This window comes from Pongo abelii, chromosome 2, assembly GCF_028885655.2.
Source record: "Pongo abelii isolate AG06213 chromosome 2, NHGRI_mPonAbe1-v2.0_pri, whole genome shotgun sequence".
Taxonomy (NCBI): domain Eukaryota; kingdom Metazoa; phylum Chordata; class Mammalia; order Primates; family Hominidae; genus Pongo; species Pongo abelii.
In genome coordinates, this window is record NC_085928.1 from 37,674,943 (window position 1) to 37,701,046 (window position 26,104).

Consider the following 26,104-nt stretch of genomic DNA (forward strand, 5'->3'; position numbering starts at 1 on the left):
TGGAATCTAAGTATATCTAAGCGGGTGCACTAAAAATAAAGTTGCAGAAATATTTTCATAAATATGGAAAGATGCTCATACCCTGTTAATTTTTTAAAGGAAGCCTTATTTTTATGTAATATGGCTACATATCTCTCAACATGTTTGTGTATATATATATATGAAAATATGTACCATATGAGTATGTAATCTTAGAAATCTGGTGACATAGTGGTGCTGGTCACAGAGTGGGTTGGATATGTATAATTCATTTTGCTTATCTGTACTTTCTGATTTTTAAGTTGTTAAAATTAGAAAAGCAATGTATACTTATTTGTAAAATATGAAAGGAATATAGAGGCATAATAAAAAAGCATATGTTCCCTTATACTGCCAGCTACCCCACACCATACCTACTTCTTGAGAACCTATCTTTTTTTCTTACATGCTTAAAAATACTATCTATGTCTCTTACACAAACATACAGGGGTTTGTTAACATAATAGCATTATGCTCGAGTTGCCATTTTACTTTTTCATAAACATTTTTCCATATCAGTACATTTTTGTTTAGTGTATACTTTCATACTTTATGCAATGCCTGTGTATTGCTTTTATAGAAATAAAATAAAAACAAAATACAAATTTAAAAATAAAACAAAAAATTTATGTTATTTCTTGTGTGTAGTGTACTAAGTAGATGCAAAAAGGATCATAAGATTCATAGGTCTTCAGATTTTAAAAATAATATTTTCACTCAGAGCCGATTTGCTCTTACTTTACGTGCAATTTTAATCAGCCATTTAAAAAAATAATGCAAACCAAAACTAATTGCAAGTGTAGGTACATAGGCATTGAGGCAGTCAGATACTAATGAGAAGAAACAGCTGAAAGCCTAATCTCAAGAAAGTGAAAAGATAACTATAATAAACTGTATCATTTAACATGTATAGCAACCTGAGCTTTACATAGCTCACCAATGATCCTATGACTTTGAGATATCAAAAAGTTAAATTTTTCTTCTGTATCTCCTGATTGAGAAAGCAGATCTCTATGTAATACAAGTTAGAAAAGAAATAATCCAAATGAATTAAAATAAGAGAGCTTTTACAATTAAAATGAGAAAACTACAGTTATCTCAAAAAGTTTTAAAAAGCAAGGTTCTATGCTTTGATAATGCAAGCTATACCAGTATGTTCTACCAGTCTCCACTGGCTTCCCAAATATGGCTATATTATAGCTACTGGGGAATGAAAACATCTGCTTCTCCTTGGGAGATTCATAGCATTAATAGTCCCTTACTAAGGAGAAGAACACTCTCCATAATTCCCCATTCCATTGTGTATAAAAAACATTCCATCAAGTACATAAACTAACTTTTTTTTGGTTCACCAGAATAATAGATTTCTGGAAATAGAACATACAGAAACCCCTCTTCTTACAAGGGTCAGCACAAGAACCTTGAGAGATGCATGCACAGCTGCACACCAGAGCTAAGTATTATCAGTTACTTGCACAGTATAGCTTTAGAGGTAAAAGAATTAAGGAATACAAGGAGAAACTAGGGGACAAATTGAAGGAATTGAAGAGTTTTTTCTTTTATACCTTCTAGCAAAAACTTAGTAACTTGAGCAATTTCAGTGGGAAAAGCTTTGGGTAACTGATTTAAACTGTCCACATACAGCTAAGTAAATATTGAACCTGTCTCTGACACACAGCTATACAGCTTTACCTCTGGCTATAACAACTTTATGCTTCAGAACGTGTTAATTAGTTGAAAGGAGCCCACCAGCTTTTCTTTTGCACATGGACTCCCTTCCCATGATCAAATACATAGTTCTGACCTCTCTACCCTAAGACCACATAGCAAAAAGTTCTATTCTACTTGCCTTTACCTTAGTCCTATTTTTTTGTTTGTTTTGTTTTGTTTTCAAGACGGAGTCTCACTCTGTCGCCCAGGTTGGAGTGCAGTGGTGTGATCTCGGCTCACTGCAACCTCTGTCTCCCAGGTTCAAGCGATTCTCCTGCCTCAGCCTCCTGAGTAGCTAGGATTTACAGGCGTGCACCATCATGCCCGGCTAATTTCTGTATTTTTAGTAGAGATGGGGTTTCACCATGTTGGTCAGGCTGGTCTCGAACTCCTGACCTCGTGATCTGCCCGCCTCGGCCTTCCAAAGTGCTGGGGTTACAGGCGTGAGCCACTGCGCCCGGCCTTAAGTCCCATTATTTTATTTCTTGTTTTTCTATTTAATCTGAGTTGAGAATCTATGTAAATTAAATCCCAAAGTTATCTCCAAGGCGCACATACTAGAATTGTGTATAAGGAAAATTCTCATCTGGAAAGAGATTGCTATGTATATCCTTACCATTAATACAGCAAAATTAGTAGTATGGTTGCAGCGGCAGCGCAGGAATCCATCAGTGCCCTTGTCTTTTTGACAGCCATATGTGTCCCAGTCCTTCGTTGACAAATTCCAGTAGACACAGGCATAGGAATAGAGTTGAAATTCTTTTTGGTTGTACTGTGAATTGATAAGACAATTACAATTACTATTTCTAAATACTTAATTGGGTAAAAAAAATCAAGTAGTATAAGACAGTCATCTGAGAAATGAATTAAATATATACTAAGCATTAGCATATTCATTATGATTAAGGAGAGGGAAAAAAGGAGATAAAATTTAAATTAGTTAACTTTGCATTTAGTTAGTTTGACAACAGATATGGTTGGGAGGAATATTTAAATAGATACATCAAAGAACCTTTTGAAGAGTTTTGCTGTACATTTCTTTTATTCAACATATCCCTGCTTTTGGTATTCAAGAGTGGTCTGAATTTTTATTATTTCTGTTCATGGAATCCCCCCGCCTCCTCCTACTCTCTTCTTCCCCTGTATTACTCTACTCAGTCTCAGCTGCCACCATCAGAAAGAAAGCATGAGGACACTTTTTTCTTGCACCTGCAATGAAAAACTCACCTTTGGACTAAAGACCATGTCAACAGTAGCACTCTGATCTTGCTCATTTTCATCAGTTTTGCTTGAGATAATTTTTTGACTAAAATCTGATTTAGCTGTAAAAGTTTTTGATTGGAAAAGCTTGTCATTTTGATAAACTACAAAGCCGCATGTCTTGGTGTAATCTATAGGGAGAAAAAGACATTAAAATCAATAAGTGCCCTGTAGGGTAAACAAAAAACAATATGTCCAATATGTCACGTTATTGTAGAAGTGCATGGCTTCTTAATATTTGAGTAAAGTACAGTAAAAATGGTTTACTGGTTGAACCTTTACTTAATTGCAATATGTAAGTAACACATATAACCCATGGCGGGCCATTCCACCCATATTAATTTTTTTTTTCTGAGCTTTAGTTTCCTTACCTTCTACACAGGAACGAGAATTTCTGCCTAATCCACCTCAAAAAGGTATTGCAAAGATCTCATGTATAAAGTAAACGTCTTGTTTTATGCATGAGAGATGGAGAGAGTGAACACAACATGTGGGTAGCCCCAGCCCATGTTGCCTCCTGCAATGATAAAATATGAGATAGGAAATAGCAAAGCTTGGGACACCAGGATGGCTGAGCCCAGATGAGGTCGGTCTCCTTTTCAAAGGGGACGAGTGGTGTTAAGTCACAGCGCGAGGCGCTTAAGTCACTTTTTCTGTGGAGTTTTTGAGGCAGGCACTCTTCACCATTTCTTCAACTATTGTCCCCTGCTCTGTGTCATGACAATCATGGGCTTCTCCCAAGGCTAGCAGGCTACTGTGAAACATCTTCTGGACACTGGAAAAAGGAATCAGCTGTTCATCAAAGATCCTGAAAGACCATCGCTGCTGCAGAGGGTTTTGCACCTGGCCCGTTGGTGGCAGCAGTCAAAGAGAACGAGGACTGCCTCCTAACACCTTATACAACTGTTGGCGTATTTAAAACAGCAGAAGCATCAACAGTATACATTTTAACTGAGTTAATTTCCTAAACTCTGTTGTCTTTCACAAGTGATAAAAGGAAAACGTTGTGGTGTGGGACCATAGTATTCAGTCATCTGATTTGAGAGGGAGACAGGCAAGGCCCCGACAACCCCCAAATTGTCCTCCTCTGTGGCCACTGTTGGAGCCTCCACCTGGAGAGAAAGGGATGGGGTGCTGTCTTTTGTTCACAGTACATCGACATCACCAAATTGTTTCTCCTGGACACTAAATGAAAAGTTAACCCTAATAATGGAGCAAGGTTTCTTTTTATTCTTTCTTTAAAAATAAAAGAATGAGACTAGGCACAGTGGCTTATGGCTATAATCCCAACACTTTAAGAGGTTGAGGCAGGAGGATCACTTGAGCCCAGGAGTTTGAGACCAGCCTGAGCAATATAGCGAGATTCTGTCTCTACAAAAATATTTAATTTTTTTTTAAATTAGCAGGGCACACCTATAGTCCCACCTACTTGGGAGGCTGAGGCTGGAGGATTGCTTCCTCCTGGGAGGTTGAGGCTGCAGTGATTTGTGAGGTAGAGGGCTTCTGGTGTAACTGTAATATTGTCTCTCTCTTTTTTAAAGAGATCTGAAGCAAATATAGGAAAAATTGATATTTGTTTACCTGGCTGATAGTTACATAGGTACTGTTCACATTACTTTCTGTACTTTTCTGTATGCATGAAGTATTTTTAAATTAAAAGAAAAAATGCACAAGAAGATAGAAGACTTAGATTTAGTCTCTACCATCACAAAGCATGTGGCCAAAGCAAATGAGAGCAAAATTCCAGAGTGCCAGATTCACGAATAATACTCTCTTCTTTTTTAGTGCTATGATAAATGTATTCTATCTAACACATATACTTTCTGACATCAGGTTTTTTTGCTTGGGGAGAAATGAGAAGTAAGTGTGTGTGTTTGATTTACTTATTTGTTTTTTTAGACTTTGAAAAATACAACCACTTCAAGTTACATGTAAGAATTTCTGAAAGGTTATATGTAGGATGATAGTGAGCACACAGTGGGCACCATAGAGAGGAGATAACCTAAAATTGATACAACTAAATGATATCTGTGCCAATTACATAGACTTCTCCAGGGTTAGGTCTGCAGGATGCATCTGAGCCTGAGAGTGTCATGCCACTGGTAAACATGGTCAGAGCTTGTGATTGAATGTGTTTTAAATGTGTAAGTGTAAAACAGAACCACCTTAGCAAGACTTTTGTAGGAAAACATATTTATGTACATGGCCTGAACATTTCAATTCTGCTACCTTCCAAAAGGCTTTTGAAAAAAGAAAAAACAAAGAAATTATCTTTTTGACTTAGAATAGTAGAGTTGAGATTACCATAATATGTCAGAGCTCAAACATACTCAAATGCAAATTACTCAGTATGAAACTAAGTAGACATTATTTCTCCTTCAGTAAATTAGAAGTTATTAGTTCCATGAATTCGAGTCCATTTTTTTAAATGTCACAAAGTTTGAGACTTACTTTTCGTCATATTAAGCAAGACCTGAAGTTCAGTCTGTCCATCTGGGTTAAGGCCATCCACGTTTGTATGTATAAATGTTGAACTAGAAACTAGAGAACTGCTAGCTCCTATGAGAAGGGAAACAGTAGAATTGTAAAAGTCTACATTATTGTGAGTAGAGCATTATTATTCATCATTGGTAGCAGAATGCTCTTTGCTGTTACAAGCACATAAGATTAACAGCTCACCTTTCTGCACAGAGAAGCGAACATTTGAAGGCCCCACTGCATTTTCTGAAGAGAAATTTGCTGACTGTATTGCTATGTTAGGTTCCACCACTGATTGATTACCCAAAGACAAGGAATAAGTCTCCATTTGCTCAATCAGCCTGCATATAATAAAACACAACTTAATATTCAAGATTTTGTCATAAAATGAAAGGCATGTGTTCTGTCTTACACTACAGCAGAAAGACATGAGCATAGAATTGTGTGGTCATGACAACATTGACAATTGCCTAAGAATAATTGGTTTTCTTTTCTAGAGTTGTGTTGTGTTATATGTACTTAAATAAAACAGTTCTGGTGGACAGTCCTCACTGAAGGCCACCTTGAACATAGATGGCAAAAAGGTACAACTCAAGAATTATAGAATTCCCAAAAGAAATATTCTTTATTATGATGCTCTTCACATAGAAGGATGGTGTTGTCACCCACCATTGGCAAGGCATGCACTTCCAATTTTTTCTGCAGTGGTGAGAATCCATTTCCATTTATTCATCTTCTTCCTCTCACCCAAACCCCTTAGGATCCAAAGCATGTTTTGTAAGTTGTTCGTTCCTGAGGTGACAGTTCAGATAGAACCACCAAAGAGCAGAGCTCTGAGCTCATTGCCTCAGCTATGAACTAAACCCTGAAGGTTTTTACAACGTTCTTTTCTACCTTGGCTAAGTTCAAAGATAGATTAGATGGAAGGTGGGAGGGAGTGGGAGCAACCTGTCAATTTGGCGTTCTCCAAAGAAAAGTCATAAGACCTTTTCTTTTTCTTGTTTCCCATAGAAATATTTGAACTATTTCTGTACTTGACCAAACAAAACCTCTGTATGTAAAATAATCAGTCTAGTTCTTCCAGAAATGAAAGGATTTCATCAAAATGTAGTTGTTCTATATGCCAAATCTTTATTTGTGACACTAAAATATCTTTTCTCTACCTCCAAATGAGATAAAGAGAAAGTTTACGATAATTGAGGATTGCTTTATAAAGAGAATGTAATCATCATTCGTATGGAAAAATTCAGGTTAGATCCTCTGATTGAAATGTTTTCCTTTTATAAAACCATTTTCAGCAATTCACACATACCCCAGAGCTGCTTTCAATGGGAGGAATACCTAACAAAACTCCAACCTGCTAAGAATATCATTCTACCAAACAGTACCTGTTGAGTATCTATGCAGAGGTCAGGACTCTGTGAAACAGTGGGAGTACCAGGAGCTGCTCCCTCAGGCATTTGCAGGCTAAAAGGAAAGATGTGGTAGATATACAGGAGGTGTTTTTCATGTTCCCACTTTTACAGGGTTGCTCTAACCATAGCTACTTCTAAGGTAATTTTTTCTTTCTTGTACTTCTTTCCTCCTCTTGTCATAACTGATAAAATTACAGATGGGCACCTGCCCCGGAGAAGCCAATCCAGAAAGTGGTCATCCACCTGGCACAATTGACTAAAATAAGTCATCAGATTCTTGGAAACGGGATTTTTTTGATTAGTGCTGTAGTTATATCAGGAAAGTCATAATTTAGAGGGAGCCAGAGAGGTCATTACATCATTGTAAGAAAAATCACAAATTAAAAATAAGAGGCTAATTCTTCCTGTTGAAAATAAGAAAAGACCTATAAACTCCTCTACTAAGGCTTCCAGAGCTGCTTTGGATCCTCAGTCATCTTCCTGCTCCAGGGTCCATATGGCAATAAAAGAAAATAAAATTTCAAGACACTCTAAATTTACTATGTCAAAAAGGAAGTTAAGCCCAGGAGACTGAATCACATGTAGCATGTTTGCAACTTCTGCTTATTAGATTATAGATTAACTCTCTTCCTCATTGTTCTTGTTCTGTAAATGCTAGGAGAGGCCAGACCTTTCCCCTTTCTAATGACTTATCTATGTTACAGATTAATTGCCTCCTTTTTTGTCCTGTACCTAACTCAGACCAGTTGGCTCATGATTGTTACGTCTTCAGTGTAATTGTTACACCTTCAGTGTGGAATGTTAAATACAACTTTCCCAAAAGAAAAAGACCACCTCAGCTAATCAGATTACTGTAACCATGCATCAAGCCTTATATAGAAAGATGTTAAAAACTCTCTTAAGCTTGCCTAAACTTTGTTTATATAAATGATCTCAAACTTATATACTTCAAAACATTGACTTCCATTTTTTGGAATTTGTGCTTCCCAGGCAGCTGTCCTTAAACTTTGCACTTGAATGAACTCTCTTTAAACTAGATTCTGACCTTTTTGATTATTTTGGGTTGACAAGGCCCACTATATTATGATCTAGTTCTTGGGCCTCCCTGAGACCCCATATGCCTATTTACAATAAATCTCTATTTGGTCAAGATATTTGAGTGGGTGCCAGGCTAGCTGGAACAGAAATAAAAAAAGAAAAGTGAAATGTAAATGTACAGGTGGTCAGTGCTAGGGAGGCATTTTGCATTCCCAAAGTCAGATAAACCAGGGTAATTATGACCTTCAATATGAGATCAAAGGTCTAAGGTTACAGATCAGACTTTGCAAACAGTGTCTACAATGGTGAGGTCAGCCGGTTGCGGTGGCTCACGCCTATAACCCCAACAGTCTAGGAGGCCAAGGCAGGTGGTCACCTGAGGTCAGGAGTTCGAGATTAGCCTGATCAACATGGTGAAACCCTGTCTCTATCAAAAATACAAAAATTAGCTGGGCGGGGTGGTGCATGCCTGTAATCCCAACTACTAGGGAGGCTGAGACAGGAGAATTGCTTGAACCTGGGAGGCAGAGGTTGCAATGAGCTGAGATTGTACCACTGTACTCCAGCCTGGGGGACAGAGCAAGACTCCATCTCAAAAAAAAGGGAAAAAAAATGGTGAAGTGAAGTTCTAAACTCAATGATTGTACTATGATGTCCTCACCAGCAGAAACCCTACACCTCCAGAGCTCTGTCCACTTTGACAGAGTCAAAGAGTCTTTCTTCCCTGTCACTCTCCTCCCTTTTATTCTCACCCTCTCCTCTTCTCCCTATACTATAGAAAGGGAATTCAGTAGCTGAGAGACACCAAGAGAAAAATGGAATGAAAGAAGGAAGAAGTCAAAATGAAATGGATGACTAAGGCCTGATGTCTGTCAGGGAACCCGACATCTGGCCTAAGTACAGAAGATAGAATTTGGAAAGCAAATGTTGTCCTGAACAACAATTAATTTCCTTCTTGTGGAGAGATGACCTCTGTTGGAAGCTCATCAAGAGTATTCTCCTAAAGAGAGCTAAAAGGTTATTGACCTGACCTTGGGGCTAGAGGCAGAGGAGGAAGCTTTATCTAAGTGAATGAAGGAAGGATCTGAGTCCACAAGAGCTTATGCAAAAGATCACGTTGGTAGAGGATAAACTGATAGAACATTATTAGAAAATAATTGGACTATAAATTCAGAGTGATAAAAGGAGAAATTGAGCATGTTTACACCATTTTAAGGTTCAATGTATTGTATACTTTAAATTTTTATTTATCCTCTAACCACCTCCTTTAAAACTATTTGGATATTGCATAAAAATCACACAAGATTGCATTTTCCTTTATATATTAAGCCAGTAAAATTCATAATTGTTTATTTTCAGGAAAATGTTCCTATCTTTTTTGTGACCTGTGATGTTCAAATCCCACAACTTCTCTTTTCTCAGCTTTCTCACTAAAAACATTCATTCCTCCCGTCTAGCAAGACTCTGCAAACACAAAGCTTTCAGCTCTGAAGGGAGCCCACTATGGCTCTTGGCCTCTCTGTTCACTGAACATAGACTCTGGACCCCATGGCCACTTCCTTCTCATATGTCAAGAAAAAATGAGAGACATCCACATTCTCCACGAGAAGGGTCCAGACTCCTATTGAAATCTGAAGTCACAAAGTATGCCAATAAAACTGTTCACTCAACCTCTACCACCACCTCTCAGAATTATAATCTTTGAATGCTCTATTTTGTGCCTTTGTGCTTTTTCTACTTTGAAAATTCAACACTAAGTAGGTACTGGTCATAATCATTAGAAAACTAAGAACTACTTCCAGGAATTTCTCCTGAGGAAATAATGGGTCATGTAAATAAAGATTATGTACCAGAATGCTAATTACTTAGAACATTAAAAGACTTCCAGCAATGTAAATGTCCAGCTGCTGAGCAGAGAACCGGTTCAATAAAAGTTTATTCATATAATGCAGTAAACTAAAATTATGATGTAGTTGTGTATATATTTACATAAAAGATGTTTATAGAAAAAAGTTTGTAAGGTATTAAGTGACAAAAGCAAGTTATGAATCAATATAGTATGTAATATACATATACATACATACACACACACACACACAAACAGAGGAAAAAAACCTGGACTATATACCAACAGGTTAATAAAGGTAAGATAATTTTTTAAATTTTGCTAAGCTACATATTTTCTTATTTTTCTACAATAAGCATGCATGCTGATGTAAGTTTTAAAAGGGTTTTGACAAGTGTACATAAGGTACAAATACAGTGAATACCAACAAGGGGCCTCTATGAATAAAGTACATGAGTTTTAATACAAATATTCAACCAACAGTAATCCAGAACAAAGGAGGAAAAAAGAGAGAAAGCAGGTAGAGTTCTCTTTTTTTTTTTTTTTCAACGTAGTGTTGGTCAGAAAGGGAGGAGGCAGAGAAACTCTAAGCAGACACGGGTGGATCCCAGGGGGAAATCTTCATGCCAAAAGTAGTCTGAAACCCAAAGTGAGAACTTCAATCCCTGTTTACCCACTCTCTCCCATTGGTTGGTTCTTTCTGAATAATGTCTTTTTACCAATCAAATGTTGCCTTTTCCAAAACTACAGCCTGCCCCACTCCCCCATCCTGTGCCTAAAAAGACCCCAGACTCAGCTGGTAGAGAAGAGAAGTGGCTGGATGTCAGGAAGAGGTGTCTTGACTTCAGAGACAGTGAGAGGCAACCTGACTTCGGAGGAGAGAGGCTGAGAGGTGACTTGACTTCAGGGGAGAGCAACCTGCCCTTCCCACCCGCTTTCCAGCTCCCCTCTCCACTGACAGCCGCCCTCATCACTTAATAAAATTCTCTACATTCACCATCCTTCAATTTGTCCTGATGACCTAATTCTTCTTGGGCACTGGACAAGAATTTGGGACCCACCAAGTGCAGGTACCCAAAAAGGCTGTTACACTGGCCCTTTGCCTTCACTGGCGGAGGGCAGCCACCCCATGTGACAAGGCAAAGGGCCCACTGGGCTGATAATGCAATGCTGTCCATGGATGGTGGAGCTAAGAGAGCATTGTAACATACCCTCTGGGGCCTTGGGGTTGCAGGCACCCTATCTGGATGCTGCCGTGGGGCCTGCACAGAGTTTGCTCCTGCCAGTGGAGAAGTGACTGGCTGATTCCCACACTTGCTCATCTACACATTCCCTCACACAAGGGGTTGAGTGGGGTGGGCTGAGTAAACGGGGCACCCCTATCAAAAGTCTCATGAAGGGATCAAGAGGAAAGCTAAGGAAAATAATCAAAATACACCAGGGCCTTGGAGAGAGAGAAGTGAGGTGCAGCTTGGGGGATGGCAGTATGTCCTGCAAAGTGAGCTGTTCTTTGTAGCTCTATGTGTTGCAAAAGAAGTTGGAAGAGATCTTGCCGTGCATGGAAGTTGCCCCTTGGTCATGCCAAACTAAGGTGAGGAAAACAAGTTCTAATCTAAATCAGCCCAGTTACTCCCTATCTCCCAGGCCATGGCCAGCACCCCTGGATGCAGGAGGTAACATATACCACTCCATCTGGTAACTGAAGGTCAAGTGGAAAGTCACAGCTCTTATCTACATTCCAGAGGAATCAGTCAGTTACTGCATCCATGAGAGAAATAAAGATATCTCTGTTAATACTTTAGCCTAGGAAAGTAAACAGCACTTAGTCAAGTTTTCTTTCCAAATTGAATTTGTGCTTACGTTGTAAGGGCATCATCATTAGCAGTAGCAGCAACTCTTTGAAAAGCATCTTCACTGGCATCTAGGAGTTGACTCACTGTTACTATGGCAACTTTCTTTGCCTGCCAAAGAGAAGACACTGATCATCAGAGAAGCATATATCATACATTATCATCACCATCATTATCATCATGAATCATTGTAGTAGCAAGTGGCATCACTGATATAATAATGTAGAGGCAAGCATTTTACAAAATTAAAGGTTTATTCTTTGATCCACATAAGATGACAGAGAGAATCAAGATAAGGCAAAGTGAAAATATAAATTAAGGTAGTGAATTAGGAATTTTAAGTCTCTGAATTCGACCTCATAGCAAGATCTTTCACAGACTCCCCACCAAACTCCAAGAACACAAAATCAAATGCTTGGATACAAAAGCAGAAACAAAATAAGAAGAGTGCAGTATTCTGGTTGTTAAAAATCACAGCTTATAAGACTTAGCATAACTAAGTTATACTTAGTATACCTGTTAGACTTAGTAAAATTATTTGTAGTTTTCTTTCAATCAGTAACTCAGGAGTGTGTCAGAGAGATGATCTTTTGGCATTTGATTACTATTTATCTTCCCTCTTTGGGAGTGTTGAAGCCCTTCTGCCTACTAGTTAATCTTCCCATTAATTCTACATTTGGAGGTCAATATTTTCTCTTTCAATTCCATTTTTATTAACTTGAATCCCACTTACTTTTTAGTAGGAAAAATGTTTCAATTTTTTTTTTCTGAAATAAACATTTAAAGGGAATGGAAGAAAGGAGTAGCTATTTTCAGGGCATGCTGATATTCAACCTGTGCACTAGGTGAGTCCATATTGGTGGTTTGTAGCCCTGTTTGGTCACTATCCAGCTATACCAATTAGTAAATGTTGAATATACTTGTTTTCAAGTACCAGGGTTTAGCAAGTTAAAATATCAGGAATGTAAACTAGGCTTAAAGTTTTCAGAAAGCCAAGACTAAAATGTAGATATTCTTAATAGAAATGCATCGCAGTTTAAAATCACATGTTCCAAATTAAATTCTTAAAACACTATTTACTTGGAATGCACTAGGGATGGTAAGGTCAAATGTAGTTGGTAAACATATTCATAAGGTGAAGTAGACTTATGCATTCCAGGACTTCCTAAAAGACTTAACATGATAGCCAGGTGTGGTGGTGTGTGCCTGTAGTCCCAGCTGCTTGGGAGGCTGAGACCTGAGAATCACTTGAACCCCTGAATCCGGAAAGCAGAGGTTGCAGTGACCTGAGATTGTGCCACTGCACTCCAGCCTGGGTGATAGAATGAGACTCTGTCTCAAAAAAAAAGACAACACAATAATGATCATTATGAATATCCTAAAATATTTGGACAAGAGGCCCTTTTTTTAATATCTTTGAGCATCTCTCAGGAGTGCTATGCAAAATGCCTTTAAGCAACCTAAACCATGCTCAAACCATATTGTGGAATAAGGAGTGGAATTCAGGACATCTCTCTTTCTTTCCCAACACCCCCTCTAAAGATAAAAAAAAAATTTTTTTTAAAGCTTTGTGAGTTTTACCTCAGGTGAAGCATTTCTGGAAGTGTTGAATATCTGTCCAACCACTCGGGTAGCACTAGTGATGTTCTCAGCAGTTAATTTATTGGCATCAGATGTTAAAATCTGGACTTCAGAAGAAATGTTATTAAGTGGTGCTGTGACATCCTTTACCTGTTTTAAAAACCAGAAAAAAAACCCTAGCTTTACACAATTATGTCCAAACACTTTGTAAGCAACTGCAGGTAAATAAGCTGGAATTTAGCTGAGCCTCAATCTCCTGAACACCATGTCCACTCAGTTTTCCACGTTTGCATCCTTCCTTGTGTAAAGGACAAAGTACATGCAGACCAGTGGTTTTCCCAGCCTTTCCTGTTTGACAGGATTGATTAACTATAAGGGGCTGCCTTAGCTAGATTGGGGCTACTAGAGTGTATCCATGGGCCAGCGCCGGTTCACTGTGTGTTACAAAGGTCGTAGAGAGATAAGCACAGAAACTTAAAGCAATTGGTCAGAGATGTATATAGCAATTTTTTGCTGTTGAATCTGATAGTTCTAAAATTTTGGTTTGTATTTTATACATTTTTTATTTCATTTTTCCAGTAATTTATTTTTATGGTATTTCACAAAAATATTGGTGTGCAATGGGTTCAAAATTTTTTAACTGGCTTTTCAGCACTGGTAGTTTGGGAAGCACTGGCCAAGACGACCTCTCTAGGTGCCAGTTAGCCCCAGGGCTCTGTGTTGTGAGGCTAAAACATGCCAATCCATATTGTCATTGGTGAAGCTGGGTGTCCATGCATGCGCACGTGTGTGTGCGTGTGTGTGTGTGTGTGTGTGTGTGTGTGTCTTGGTTTTCACTAGATGGCAGCATCATTTCACAAATTATACCAATGTTACAGGCTATTCACACTTGGGTAAGTGTCGGAAACAATATCCAATGAGTAGACGGAAACAAATAACCCTAATTCAATTGCTAGATCCCTGCTATGTGCTAGGCACTCTGTTAGATGTTTACAGGTGTTACCACATTTAATAAGCAAAACAACTTTGTGAGTTGTGCACCCTCAAGAGAAGTTAGGGAGCTCAACCAAGTTTCACACAGCTTAGAAGTGGCAGAGCTAGGAACCAAACACTGGTTTGCCAGATTCCAAATTTAGCATCTTTCCCCAATCTGTGGGTTGGCACAACTTGTGTGGTTGGCAGCCACATCCACTCTCCAACTTCTGTCCCCACCCAACCCCTACCCTGCCCATCTGTGATTAGGGAGTCAGGGTAATACAATGCAAACTTTAAAATAAAGAACAGCTCTATCACTTTTTGGCTGTGGTCACTAGGCAAAATGCTTCACCTTTCAGAACCCCATTTTCCTCATCTATAAAATGTGTATATTAACACCTATTTATGGTGTTATAAAAATTAAATATGATAAACTAATAAATACATCAATATTTGACACAATATTTGGCATGCAGTAGGTGCTCAACAGTTAGTAAGTGTTATTGGCTATAATTATTTATAATATGGGAATAACATTCAATTCACAGAAGTTTTATAAGAATTAAATGTGATAACATATGCAACATGCCAGGCACATGAAAGGCTGTACATAAAGGTTGGTTTCCTCTTCCTCCCCTTGCTTGTCCCCTAGTGTTAGCTCTTCCATGCATGTGCATTTAGGTACAACTTTGGTCAAAATAACTTAATCTGCATGAAAAAACATCTAGTTAGATGTACTTTCTATTTCATCTGCTCATAGATACTGCCCTGAGACCCGCATCAGGTTTGGAGTTTCCTGTTTCAAAGGGTCTTTGATAATAGTTTCTTTCTCCTCATTCTGGTCCAGTTACACCATCAAGAGGCTTTCCTTTGGTCTCAAATGTCAGGGATCTATATCCAGTCAAAACTTCACTGGTCTACAAAGATGAAGCCATTTTTAATGTGCTATTGATTATCGTGAAATTTGATGAAACAACTGTCCTTTTTCACAAACAGATGTCAACTTTTAAAAATAAGAGTGGCGGCCAGGTGCGGTGGCTTACTACGCCTGTAATCCCAGCACTTTGGGAGGCTGAGGCAGGCAGATCACCTGTGGTCAGGAGTTCGAGACCAGCCTAGCCAACATGGTGAAACTCTGTCTCTACTAAAAATACAAAAATTAGTCGGGCATGGTGGTATAAGTAATCCCAGCTTACTCAGGAGGCTGACGCAGGAGGATTGCTTCAACCTGGGAGGCAGAGGTTACAGTGAGCCGAGACGGTGTCATTGCACTGCAGCCTGGGCGACACGAGCAAAATTAGGTCTCAAAATAAATAAATAAATAAATAAATAAATAAGAGTGGCTTTAGTCACTAGTTTTTGTTATTACTAATTTGAGAGTTTTAAAAGCATTGATTTGACCATCAGGTATCTGAAGAACAGAAACTGCACAGAATCAGAACTTCTTCCAGTTGCCCATCAGTGAGTCATATGGCATACCTGCTTTTCCAGGGTTTCCAGATTTTCATTGCAATTTCCTATTGTCACATTTTGTAATTCTATCTCTCCATATAGAGAGAGACTGCACAACCGGACTGCCATTGGATTGCCCGCTTTAATAAAAAGAATTTTTTATTAAAAATAAGTATTTATTAAAATTATTGCCTATTATTTTTAGGCAATGACTAATTTTTATTAAAAGTTATAATTTATTAAAAATTATTGCCTATTATTTTTAGGCAGATACCACTTATTGTCTTGATTTTTGAATCTGGACTTCAAAAGATCAGTTGACTATTTCCTTCCTTTGATGTCTTCAAATAAGATTTACCTTTCAACAATAAGGTACATAATGGCTTTGAAGTGGATATGATGAGAGAATGCTAGGCTGAGAGACTAGAAACAATATGAAAAATTCCTAATAGATACTGAATTATATGTTGATCTTGACTGCTTTATGCAAATCTGGATAACAGCTGAAAGGCAAAGAGTTCTGTTATATTCTATTGTATTTATTAGATGTTTGGTTGCCTCTCAATAAATGTTTGCTGGGTCATTTGGTTTATTTCCCAGGATTATCACTTAAGCCTCCCTGCCTCACTGCCTTCCTGTAGTTAGTACTTAAGTAGTTGCTATAGAAAAAAATCATAATTACAGGGACAGCTGACCAAAAGGTAGATTTTTCCTCAGGACCAGCTTTGGGCAGCTCCTTCTTGGGACAACAACTAGAAACACTGAAATTAGGGATTGCTTCAATAACATGTAAAGCACAAAGTTGGAGTCACTCAATTTATATGACGGCTTCACCTCTACACCATGACATAATGAAAATTTCTAACGTATTTATGGGCTATAAATAACTTTTAAGTGGACACATGTCAGATGCATCTTTTCCTCAATGTTACCTAAAAGTGTAAATATCCCCACTCAAAAATCATTGAAAAGTATTTTGATCATCTGGTATATAATATTGAGTAATAAGAAGTAATTATTAATATAAAACTAAAAGGAAAATTGCCAACAGTTAGAATCCAAATCTGTAAAATTATAGGCTCAATCTGAAATTTGAGGGTAAATATTATAAACATGTTTTTATAATAGGTGCTCAGAAAGGAAAAATTAATAACCAAATACAAAATGTTGAGTCTCTTGTCCCAAAGAATTAATATATATTAAACAAGCGTGATGACTCTTCATGGGTATGTTACTGACACTTTTACTCTTCCTAATTCAGTAGCACAGTTATGTTTTGTAAGTTGTATCTGTTTTATAAACCATTATGAATATTTAGGACACACAAAACATATAAAATCAAGACAATAGGTACCAATAGCATACCATATAGTATAGTATGGTATATATAGTATACATAGTGTCAACATGGTAGAAGCCCCTTTTACGCTCTGAGTAAAAAATTCAGGAGGACTTATGGATAGAGTAGGATCATGAATACTTGAGTAAGCATGACTGATATGGCATTTCAGGTATTTCTTTATAGCAATGCAAGAATGGACTAACACAAGGATATATATGGGTGGAAGCAATTTGAATTCCACAAATCAAATACAGATCTGCATAATTTCTCATAATAATAAGATAAAAAGTAATTTAAAAAGAGCAATTCATTTAATTTGTTTAATGTTTCAGAGTTCCCTTGACACATACAAAAATAAATATCTAAATAAAATGTCACATTCTCTTCGGGGCCATTGCCGGCAGTAGTTTTATCAAACATTTTTGTGAATGATCTAGAATTGGCTGTATTCTTGAGATATCTAGTTCCATAGGAAGTAGCGAATTACCTGCAGGAAGATGTGAGAAGTAGGATTGCACAGATGCAAGTCAAGGCAAACAAGGGACAGGTAAAACATTAGTGGAAATTATATGGCATAATAGGCTCTGGTTCTCAGGATAGAATCTAGGAATTCCTAAAGCCTACACTCAGAAGATATCACCCAATGTGGCACTGAAAGGAATCATCAAAATCTTGGATATTATCAGGGACCATACTAGAAATAGAAAATACTATTTACTCTTTCACTCTCTGAATGCTTCCGTACAAGTAAGGTAGTCACGTTAAGAAAAGTAGAATGAAGCTAGAGAATGTTCCAAGATGGATAACTAAAATGACCAAAAAGGTGAAGGACTACCAACTATGAACAGACTTAACCATGCATCTCTACCTGGAAAGATGAAATCTGAAAATAAATACGACACAAGTCCATAATTTTGGCTGATTAGAACATTTTTTAAAATTATATAACTAAAGGAGCAAATGTCAATTTAATTGAACTCCAGGAGAAAGCAAAAGCTGGAAAAATAAACCCATTAAGGAAAGATTCAGAGAAATTCACAAACAACTGATTCATATGAAACTGTTGGGAAATTTAAGATTTTGTGAGATACTACCTTAAGTTTTGAACGTTACCATCACGAAAGGGAGTTAAGTTCTTCCACAAAACCTTTCCTGATGCCCTTCAGGGACCTAACACTAGTAGGAGGTATGAGAGGTATGACTCAGCATAGTAATTCTTATGCGTAAATAGAGTAAATGTTTGGGAAAACACATACCATTTGCAGTATCCTTGCCACATGTTTGCAAGGATGGTCCATATCTGCCCACTGGGATTCTGGCAAAAGTAAAACCCATATAGGTACTATTTTCACAAAAATTAGCTGTAATAAAGAGAAAAAATTCTTTATTATAAATCATACTTTTAAAAAATTGAAACCAGATAAAAGTCAAAGGTCAGAACCTATGCAGTGAAATTTGAAAGGCAATAGAAGGCTTATAGAACCCACTGGCCTGTGAGGAACTTCTATACTTTCCTATCTGGTTAAGTCATTGCCATTAGAATAACTAGTATGTTAGATAACTGCAGGGACCAGCCCCACAGGGTCGGTGGGTCTCTCCCCATGTGCGGCGACGAGAGAGTGTAGAAATAAAGACAGAAGATAAAGAGATAAAAGAAAAGACAGCTGGGCCTGGGGGACCACTAACACCAATGTGCGGAGACCGATAGTGGCCCCGAATGTCTGGCTGCACTGTTATTTATTGGATACAAAGCAAAAAGGGCAGGGTAAAGAGTGTGAGTCATCTCCAATGATAGCTAAGGTCACGTGGGTCATGTGTCCACTGGACAGGGCAGCCCAGGCAGAGAGAGAGAGAGGAGACAAAGAGAAAGACAGCTTACGCCATTATTTCTGCATATCAGACACTTTTAGTACTTTCACTAATTTTCTACTGCTATCTAGAAGGCAGAGCCAGGTGTACAGGATGGAACATGAAGGCGGACTAGGAGCGTGACCACTGAAGCACAGCATCACAGGGAGACAGTTAGGCCTCCAGATAACTGCGAGCAAGCCTGACTAATGTCAGGCCCTCCACAAGAGGTGGAGGAGCAGAGTCTTCTCTAAACTCCCCCGGGGAAAGGGAGACTCCCTTTCCTGGTCTGCTAAGTAGCGGGTGTCGTTCCTTGACACTTTTCGCTACCGCTAGACCACGGTCCGCCTGGCAACGGGCGACTTCCCAGACCCTGGCGTCACCGCTAGACCAAAGAGCCCTCTGGTGGCCCTGTCCGGGCATAACAGAAGGCTCGCACTGTTGTTTTTTTGGTCACACCTCACTATGTCCCCTCAGCTCCTATCTCTGTATGGCCTGGTTTTTCTTAGGTTATGATTATAGAGCGAGGATTATTATAATATTGGGATAAAGAGTAATTACTACCAACTAATGATTAATGATATTCATATATAATCATATCTAAGATCTATATCTGGTATAACTATTCTTGGTTTATATTTTATTATACTGGAACAGCTCGTGTCCTCGGTCTCTTCCCTAGGCGCCTGGGTGGCTTGCCGCCCACAGATAACAGGTTCCAGTTAAAATGTGCACAATATAAACCTGAGTAGAGAGGGAATGTGAGCTAGGATACTGTAACAGATTAGTTGGAATCTTCAGAACTAAAAATATAGAGCCTATAGTGGGCAACGGTATCATGAGGATGTGGGCAAAGCAAAAAGGCAAATTCATGGGGTCTGTGGGATATATTGACCGGTAGGAGTATAGGAAATGATAGCAGTGGATATCTAGGGCTCTGAACCCTAAGCAGACAGCATGAAATGTACAGTGTTGGGATGCACACCTCAAATTTAAAAATGGCCTTGAACTTTGATTCTGAGACACAATTGATTGAAATCAAACCACTAACTTAATAACAACTCTTCAAGGTAAAGGAAGAAAAGATAAAAATTTAATATAAGTATATACTTAGGAAGATGCATCTTGATTTCAGAAAAGTTAAATATATTAGAGTGGTGATATTTGAAATGGGGTATTATGGCATATTACCAATTGAAAGGACCTGAGAGAATCATGTCATTCATTGCCCTGGATTAGTCATTGCAGCCAGGAAACACGACTGTGAGTTTGCAGAAAAACTTAGTAGTCAGGAAACAGATAAGGTGCATTGAATATACTGATAAATTGCCCAAGAAGACAACTCAACTTTTACTATTGAGCTGATAAACACATCCTAAAGCCATCATCATTATGTCCATTGTTTCTGTAACCATTAACTGAAGCTTCTAGAAGCTTTATTGCTATTCTTATTAACACGAGTGACGTAAACCTTACACTTTAGCATCATCCCAAGTAATTTACCAATTGTACATCTCAGTCCTTTCCACTCTTCTGTACAAATACATCTGCCATTTTCCCAGGTTCCACCATTCCTGCAGAACTCTGTAGGGGTGCTTGATGAGGAAGTAGATTTTCCTAAAGAAACAATAAATAACAGAATAGTCATGAACTGGCTGATTCATTTCTCCTTTGATGCCTGTGGTCACTTAATTTCTACACACAAAACCACTGCTTTGAGTATCATTGCTAAGAAATATTCTTTGTAATATCATCATTAATAAAATATACACTGAGAATCTACACCAGATGTACAATGCTTACTAGATGCTATGGATACCAAAAAGACATAGTTGAAAGACATAATGCTTTGACCAAGGAGATTAGAATCCCCTGAGAAATCAGAAATTATATAGATGGTAAGTAGATAGATAGATAGATAGATAGATAGATAGATAGATAGATAGAGTCAACATGGAGACTTATAAGTACAGTAAAAACACATAGGAGAGAGGTTGACGACAGAGGTAACCTAGCCACGAAGACCTGGGAAGAGCTAGTATGTGGACCAGAGTTTAAAATTACATCTTGAAAAACCAGATGAAAATGGGTGACCCAAGTAGGCAGGATATAAAGTGCAAAAATCACAAAAACATGGAAAGTTCTGATGTGTCTAAGGAACAGAAAAGAATTTAACATCTAGCATTGGTTCTACGTGGAACAACATCAGGACATAGATTCAATTGGAAGGGACTTTATAAACCAAACCAAGAAGACTTAATCTTGAAGGAACCTTAGAGGGGTCATAAAACAAAGGAGTAACATAATAAGGAATTTTTTTAGGAGGGTAAGTGAAGGAGTATGGGAAATGACTGAGGCTAAGGGGCAAGGAAAACCAGTTAAATGAGAACTAGAACTCAAGCAGTGACTCTAAGAAAGTTAGATGTCACTACGTTCAGGAAGCATACCTGAGAAAGAATTGTTAGGGTCTAATGACTAGTTATTTTGAGTTGGGGATAGCAGGGTTTCTAAATTGTAAAACAGAGTGAAAGGTGAACAAATTAAGTGGAAGAATATGGTTGTGTGCAGTGGCTCACACCTCTAATCCCAACACTTTGGGAGGCCGAGGTGGGCGGATCACTTGAGGTCAGGAGTTCGAGACCAGCCTGAGCAATATGGTGAAACCCCATCTCTACTAAAAATACAACAATTAGCCTGGTGTGGTGGTGCCTGCCTGTAGTCCCAGTTACTCGGGAGGCTGAGGCATGAGAATCACTTGAACCTGGGAGGCGGAGGTTGCAGTGAGTTGAGATCACACCACTGCACTCCAGCCTGGGTGACACAGTAAGACTTTATCTCAAAAAAAAAAAAAAAAAAATACAAGAGGCAGAGTTCTAGTTTCAATAATGATGGAATAGATAGTACCATATTAACCCTCTCATAAATAACAATTTTAATATATGCACAAACATTTTTAAAAAAACTACTTGAAGGCATTGGACAGCAATGAAAAACAGGCAGAAACTGAAAGGTATTCCAAGTTTCTATAGTATTTCCACTAAGGTCACTACCCAGTCTCTATGGCAGAAGTGGCTGAAACTTGATCAGAAAGCCACAGTCTTAATGGGTTAAGGTACGACAGGAAACTCTTTGGGACTACAAGAACAACCGGAAATTGAAGGTAGATATCCCAGAATAGAAGGAGCCATATAGAAAAGGAGCTCAAAGTCTGTGTAGAAATTACTCTCAAATCCAGGGAGAAAAAAGATTTTAAAAAATAAACAGAGCTTCAAGAATCTATGGGACAATATCAAAATATTGTCTAACACAAAAGCAATTGGAGTCCTAGAAGGGGAAAAGAGAAGGAATAGGGAAGATAAAATATCAGAAGAAATCATGGTCAAAATTTCCCAAATTTTATTAAGAACTTCAGCTTATAGATGCAAGAGGCTCAGAAAAATCACAAGAAAAACAAATGCAAGAAAAACCATACATAGACACTTCATAGTCAGTCAAACTGCTGAAACCCAAAGATAAGGAGAAAATCCTGAAAGTATCCAACTGCCAGCCCAGATAGTTTTACTCGTAAATTAGAAAAGAAATAATACCAATCTCATACAAACTCTTTTAGAAAATAAAGAAAGGAAGGAACTTCCCAAATCATTTCATAATGCCAGGATAACCCTTATACCAAAATCTGACAAAGACATTACAAGAAAATAAAGTTACAGGCCAATAAATCACATTTACACAGATGCCAAAAAAATCCTTTAAAAATAGCAGGAAGTCAAATCTCTCAACATATAAAACTAATAATACATCATGACCAAGTGAGATTTATCCCAGGGATGCAAGGTTAGGTTAGCACTCAATAGAAAATCAATTAATTTAATTAATCATATGATAGAATAAAGGAGAAAAACTTCATGATCATCTCAATAAATGCAGGAGACAAAAAGCATCTGACTTTTTTTAAACTCTCAGCAAATGAGAAATAAAAGAGAACTTCTTCAAACTGATAAAATCACCTGTGAAGAACCTACCACAAATATCATACTTAACAGTGTAATATTGAATTCTTTCTCTCCTAAGACTGACAAAAACAGAGTTCAATATAATTGCTATAACCACTTCGATTCAACGTGGTGCTGAAGATGCTAGCTAGTGCAATATGCAGGAAAAAGAAACGAAAGTGTAAAGTTTAGAAGGAATTGCGGATGATATCATCAAATATATTTAAAATGCTAAGATATCTCCAAAAAGTTACTGTAATTAATAAGTGAATTTAGCAAGACTGGATGACATAAAATAAAGACATTTTCACATATTAGCAACAAACAATTGAAATATAAAAGTATAAATCATTTTCATTTAAAATGGCATCAAAAATTATAAAATTCTTGGAAATAAATCTAACAAAATTTACTTAACAAGATCTCATTGTTCAGATAATTTTTTTTTTTTTGACGGAATCTTGCTCTGTCACCTAGGCTGGAGTGCAGTGGCACAATCTCGGCTCACTGCAACCTCTGCCTCCTAGGTTCAAGCGATTCTTCTACCTCAGCCTCCCGAGTAGCTGGGACTCCAGGCACATGCCACCATGCCCAGCTAATTTTTGTATTTGTAGTAGAAATGGGGTTTCACCATATTAAGTAGGCTGGTCTCGAACTCCTGACCTCATGATCCGCCCACCTTGGCCTCCCAAAGTGCTGGGATTACATGCATGAGCCACCACACCTGACCTTGTTCAAATAAATTTTAAAAGATCTAAATAAATGGAGATATATGCCTTGTATGGATGGAAGATTCAAAGTTGCTAAGGTGTCTATTCTCCCCAAATTGATACAGTCAAAATCCATAAATGAAAGTTTTTTTATAGAAATTAACAAGCGGATTTAAAATATTTATGGAAATGCAAAAGACTTAGAAAAGCCAAAAAGAACACCTCTATGCAAATAAACTAGAAAATCTAGAAGAAATGGATAAATTCCTGGACACATACACCCTCACAAGACTAAAACGAGAAGTCAAATCCCTGAATTGATCAATAACGAGTTCTGAAATTGAAGCAATAATTACTAGCCTACCAACCAAAAAAAGCCCAGGACCACACGGATTCACAGAGCTGAATTCTACCAGAGATACCAAGAGGAGCTGGTACCATTCCTTCTGAAACTATTCCAAACAATTGAAAAAGAGGGACTCCTCTCTAACTCATTTTATGAAGCCAGCATCATCCTGATAACAAAACCTGGCAGAGACACACACACACAAAAGAAAACTTCAAACCAATATCCCTGATGAATATCGATGCAGAAACCGAATCCAGCAGCACATCAAAAAGCTTATCCACCATGATCAAGATGGCTTCATCCCTAGGATGCAATGCTGGTTCAACATATGCAAATCAATAAATGTAATCCATCACATAAACAGAACCAATGACAAAAACTACATGATCACCTCAATAGATGCAGAAAAGGCCTTCAATAAAAATTCAACATCCCTTCATGTTAAAAACTGTGAAAAAACTAGGTATTGATGGAACATATCTCAAAATAATAAGAGCTGTTTATGATAAAACCACAGCCAATATTATACTGAATGGGCAAAAGCTGGCAGCATTTCCTTTGAAAACTGGCACAAGACAAGGATGGGCCCTCTCACCAACCCTATTCAACATAGTATTGGAAGTTCTGGCCAGAGCAATCAGGCAAGAGAAAGAAAGAAAGGATATTCAAATAGGAAATCAAATTGTCTCTGTTTGCAAACAACATGATTCTATATTTAGAAAACCCCATCGTCTCAGCTCCAAAACTCCTTAAACCGATAAGCAACTTCAGCAAAGTCTCGGGATACAAAATCAATGGGCAAAAATCACAAGCACTCCTATACACCAACAATAGACAAGCAGGGAACAAAATCATGAGTGAACTCCCACCACAATTTCTACAAAGAGAATAAAATACCTAGGAATACAGCTAACAAGGGATGTGAAGAACCTCTTCCAGGAGAACAACAAACCACTGCTCAAGGAAATAAGAGAGGACACAAACAAATGGATAAACATTCCATCTTCATGGATAGGAAGAATCAATATTGTGAAAATGGCCATACTGCCAAGAGCAATTCATAGATTCAATGCTATTCCCATCAAACTACCATTGACATTCTTCACAGTATTAGAAAAAACTACTTTAAATTTCACATGGAACCAAAAAAGAGCCTGTATAGCGAAGATAATCCTAAGCAAAAAGAACAAAGCAGGAGGCATCATGCTACCTGACTTCAAACTATACTACAAGGCTACAGTAACCAAAACAGCATAGTACTGGTACCAAAACAGAGATATAGACCAATGGAACAGAACAGAGACCTCAGAAATAACACCACACATCTACAACCATCTGATCTTCAACAACCTGGACAAAAACAAGCAATAGGGAAAGGATTCCCTATTTAATAAATAGTGCTGGGAAAGCTGGCTAGCCATATGCAGAAAACTGAAACTGGACCCCTTCCTGACACCTTATACAAAAATTAACTCAAGACGGATTAAAGACTTTAATGTAAAACTCAAAACGATAAAAACCCTAGAAGAAAACCTAGGTAATACCATTCAGGACATAGGCATGTGCAAAGACTTCATGATGAAAACACCAAAAGCAATTGCAACAAAAGCCAAAATTGACAAATGGGATCTAATTAAACTAAAGAGCTTCTGCACAGCAAAATAAACTATTATCAGAATGAACAGGCAACCTACAGAATGGGAGAAATTTTTTTGCAATCTCTTCATTGCAAAGGTCTAATATACAGAATCTACAAGGAACTCCAACAAATTTACAAGAAAAAAACAAACGATCCTATCAAAAAGTGGGCAGAGGATATGAACAGACACTTCTCAAAAGAAGACATTTACGCAGCCAACAGACATATGAAAACAAGCTCAACTTCACACTGATCATTACAGAAATGCAAATCAAAACCACAAAGAGATAACATCTCACACCACTCAGAATGGTGATTATTAAGGAGTTAAGAAACAATATATGCTGGCAAGGCTGTGGAGAAATAGGAACGCTTTTACACTGTTGGTGGGAGTGTAAATTAGTTCAACCATTCTGGAAGACAGTGTGGCAATTCCTCAAGGATCTAGTACCAGAAATACCATTTGACCCACTAATCCCATTACTGGATATATACTCATCATTCTACTGTAAAGACACATGCACCCGTATGTTTACTGCAGCACTATTTACAATAGCAAAGACATGGAACCAACCCAAATGTCCATCAATGATAGACTGGA

The 26,104-nt window shown here is 37.9% G+C and overlaps 1 protein-coding gene across 2 annotated transcripts in view; it reads right to left on the bottom strand.

Moving 5' to 3' along the window:
* Positions 1 to 26,104, bottom strand: part of ADGRG7 (adhesion G protein-coupled receptor G7) — an 83,791-nt gene that overhangs the window by 43,333 nt on the left and 14,354 nt on the right. The window contains exons 2-10 of one of the 2 annotated variants that reach the window (XM_024245292.3): positions 20,317 to 20,430; positions 18,222 to 18,326; positions 15,651 to 15,763; positions 13,197 to 13,346; positions 11,626 to 11,726; positions 5,668 to 5,807; positions 5,440 to 5,547; positions 2,956 to 3,119; positions 2,345 to 2,500 (exon numbers count right to left, since the gene is read on the bottom strand). In XM_024245292.3, coding sequence (XP_024101060.3) covers positions 2,345 to 2,500; positions 2,956 to 3,119; positions 5,440 to 5,547; positions 5,668 to 5,807; positions 11,626 to 11,726; positions 13,197 to 13,346; positions 15,651 to 15,763; positions 18,222 to 18,326; positions 20,317 to 20,430 — 1,151 coding nt within the window. Of the gene's footprint in view, positions 1 to 2,344; positions 2,501 to 2,955; positions 3,120 to 5,439; positions 5,548 to 5,667; positions 5,808 to 11,625; positions 11,727 to 13,196; positions 13,347 to 15,650; positions 15,764 to 18,221; positions 18,327 to 20,316; positions 20,431 to 26,104 lie in introns of those variants that run through there. The other variant, XM_054551616.2, reaches the window with a different exon arrangement.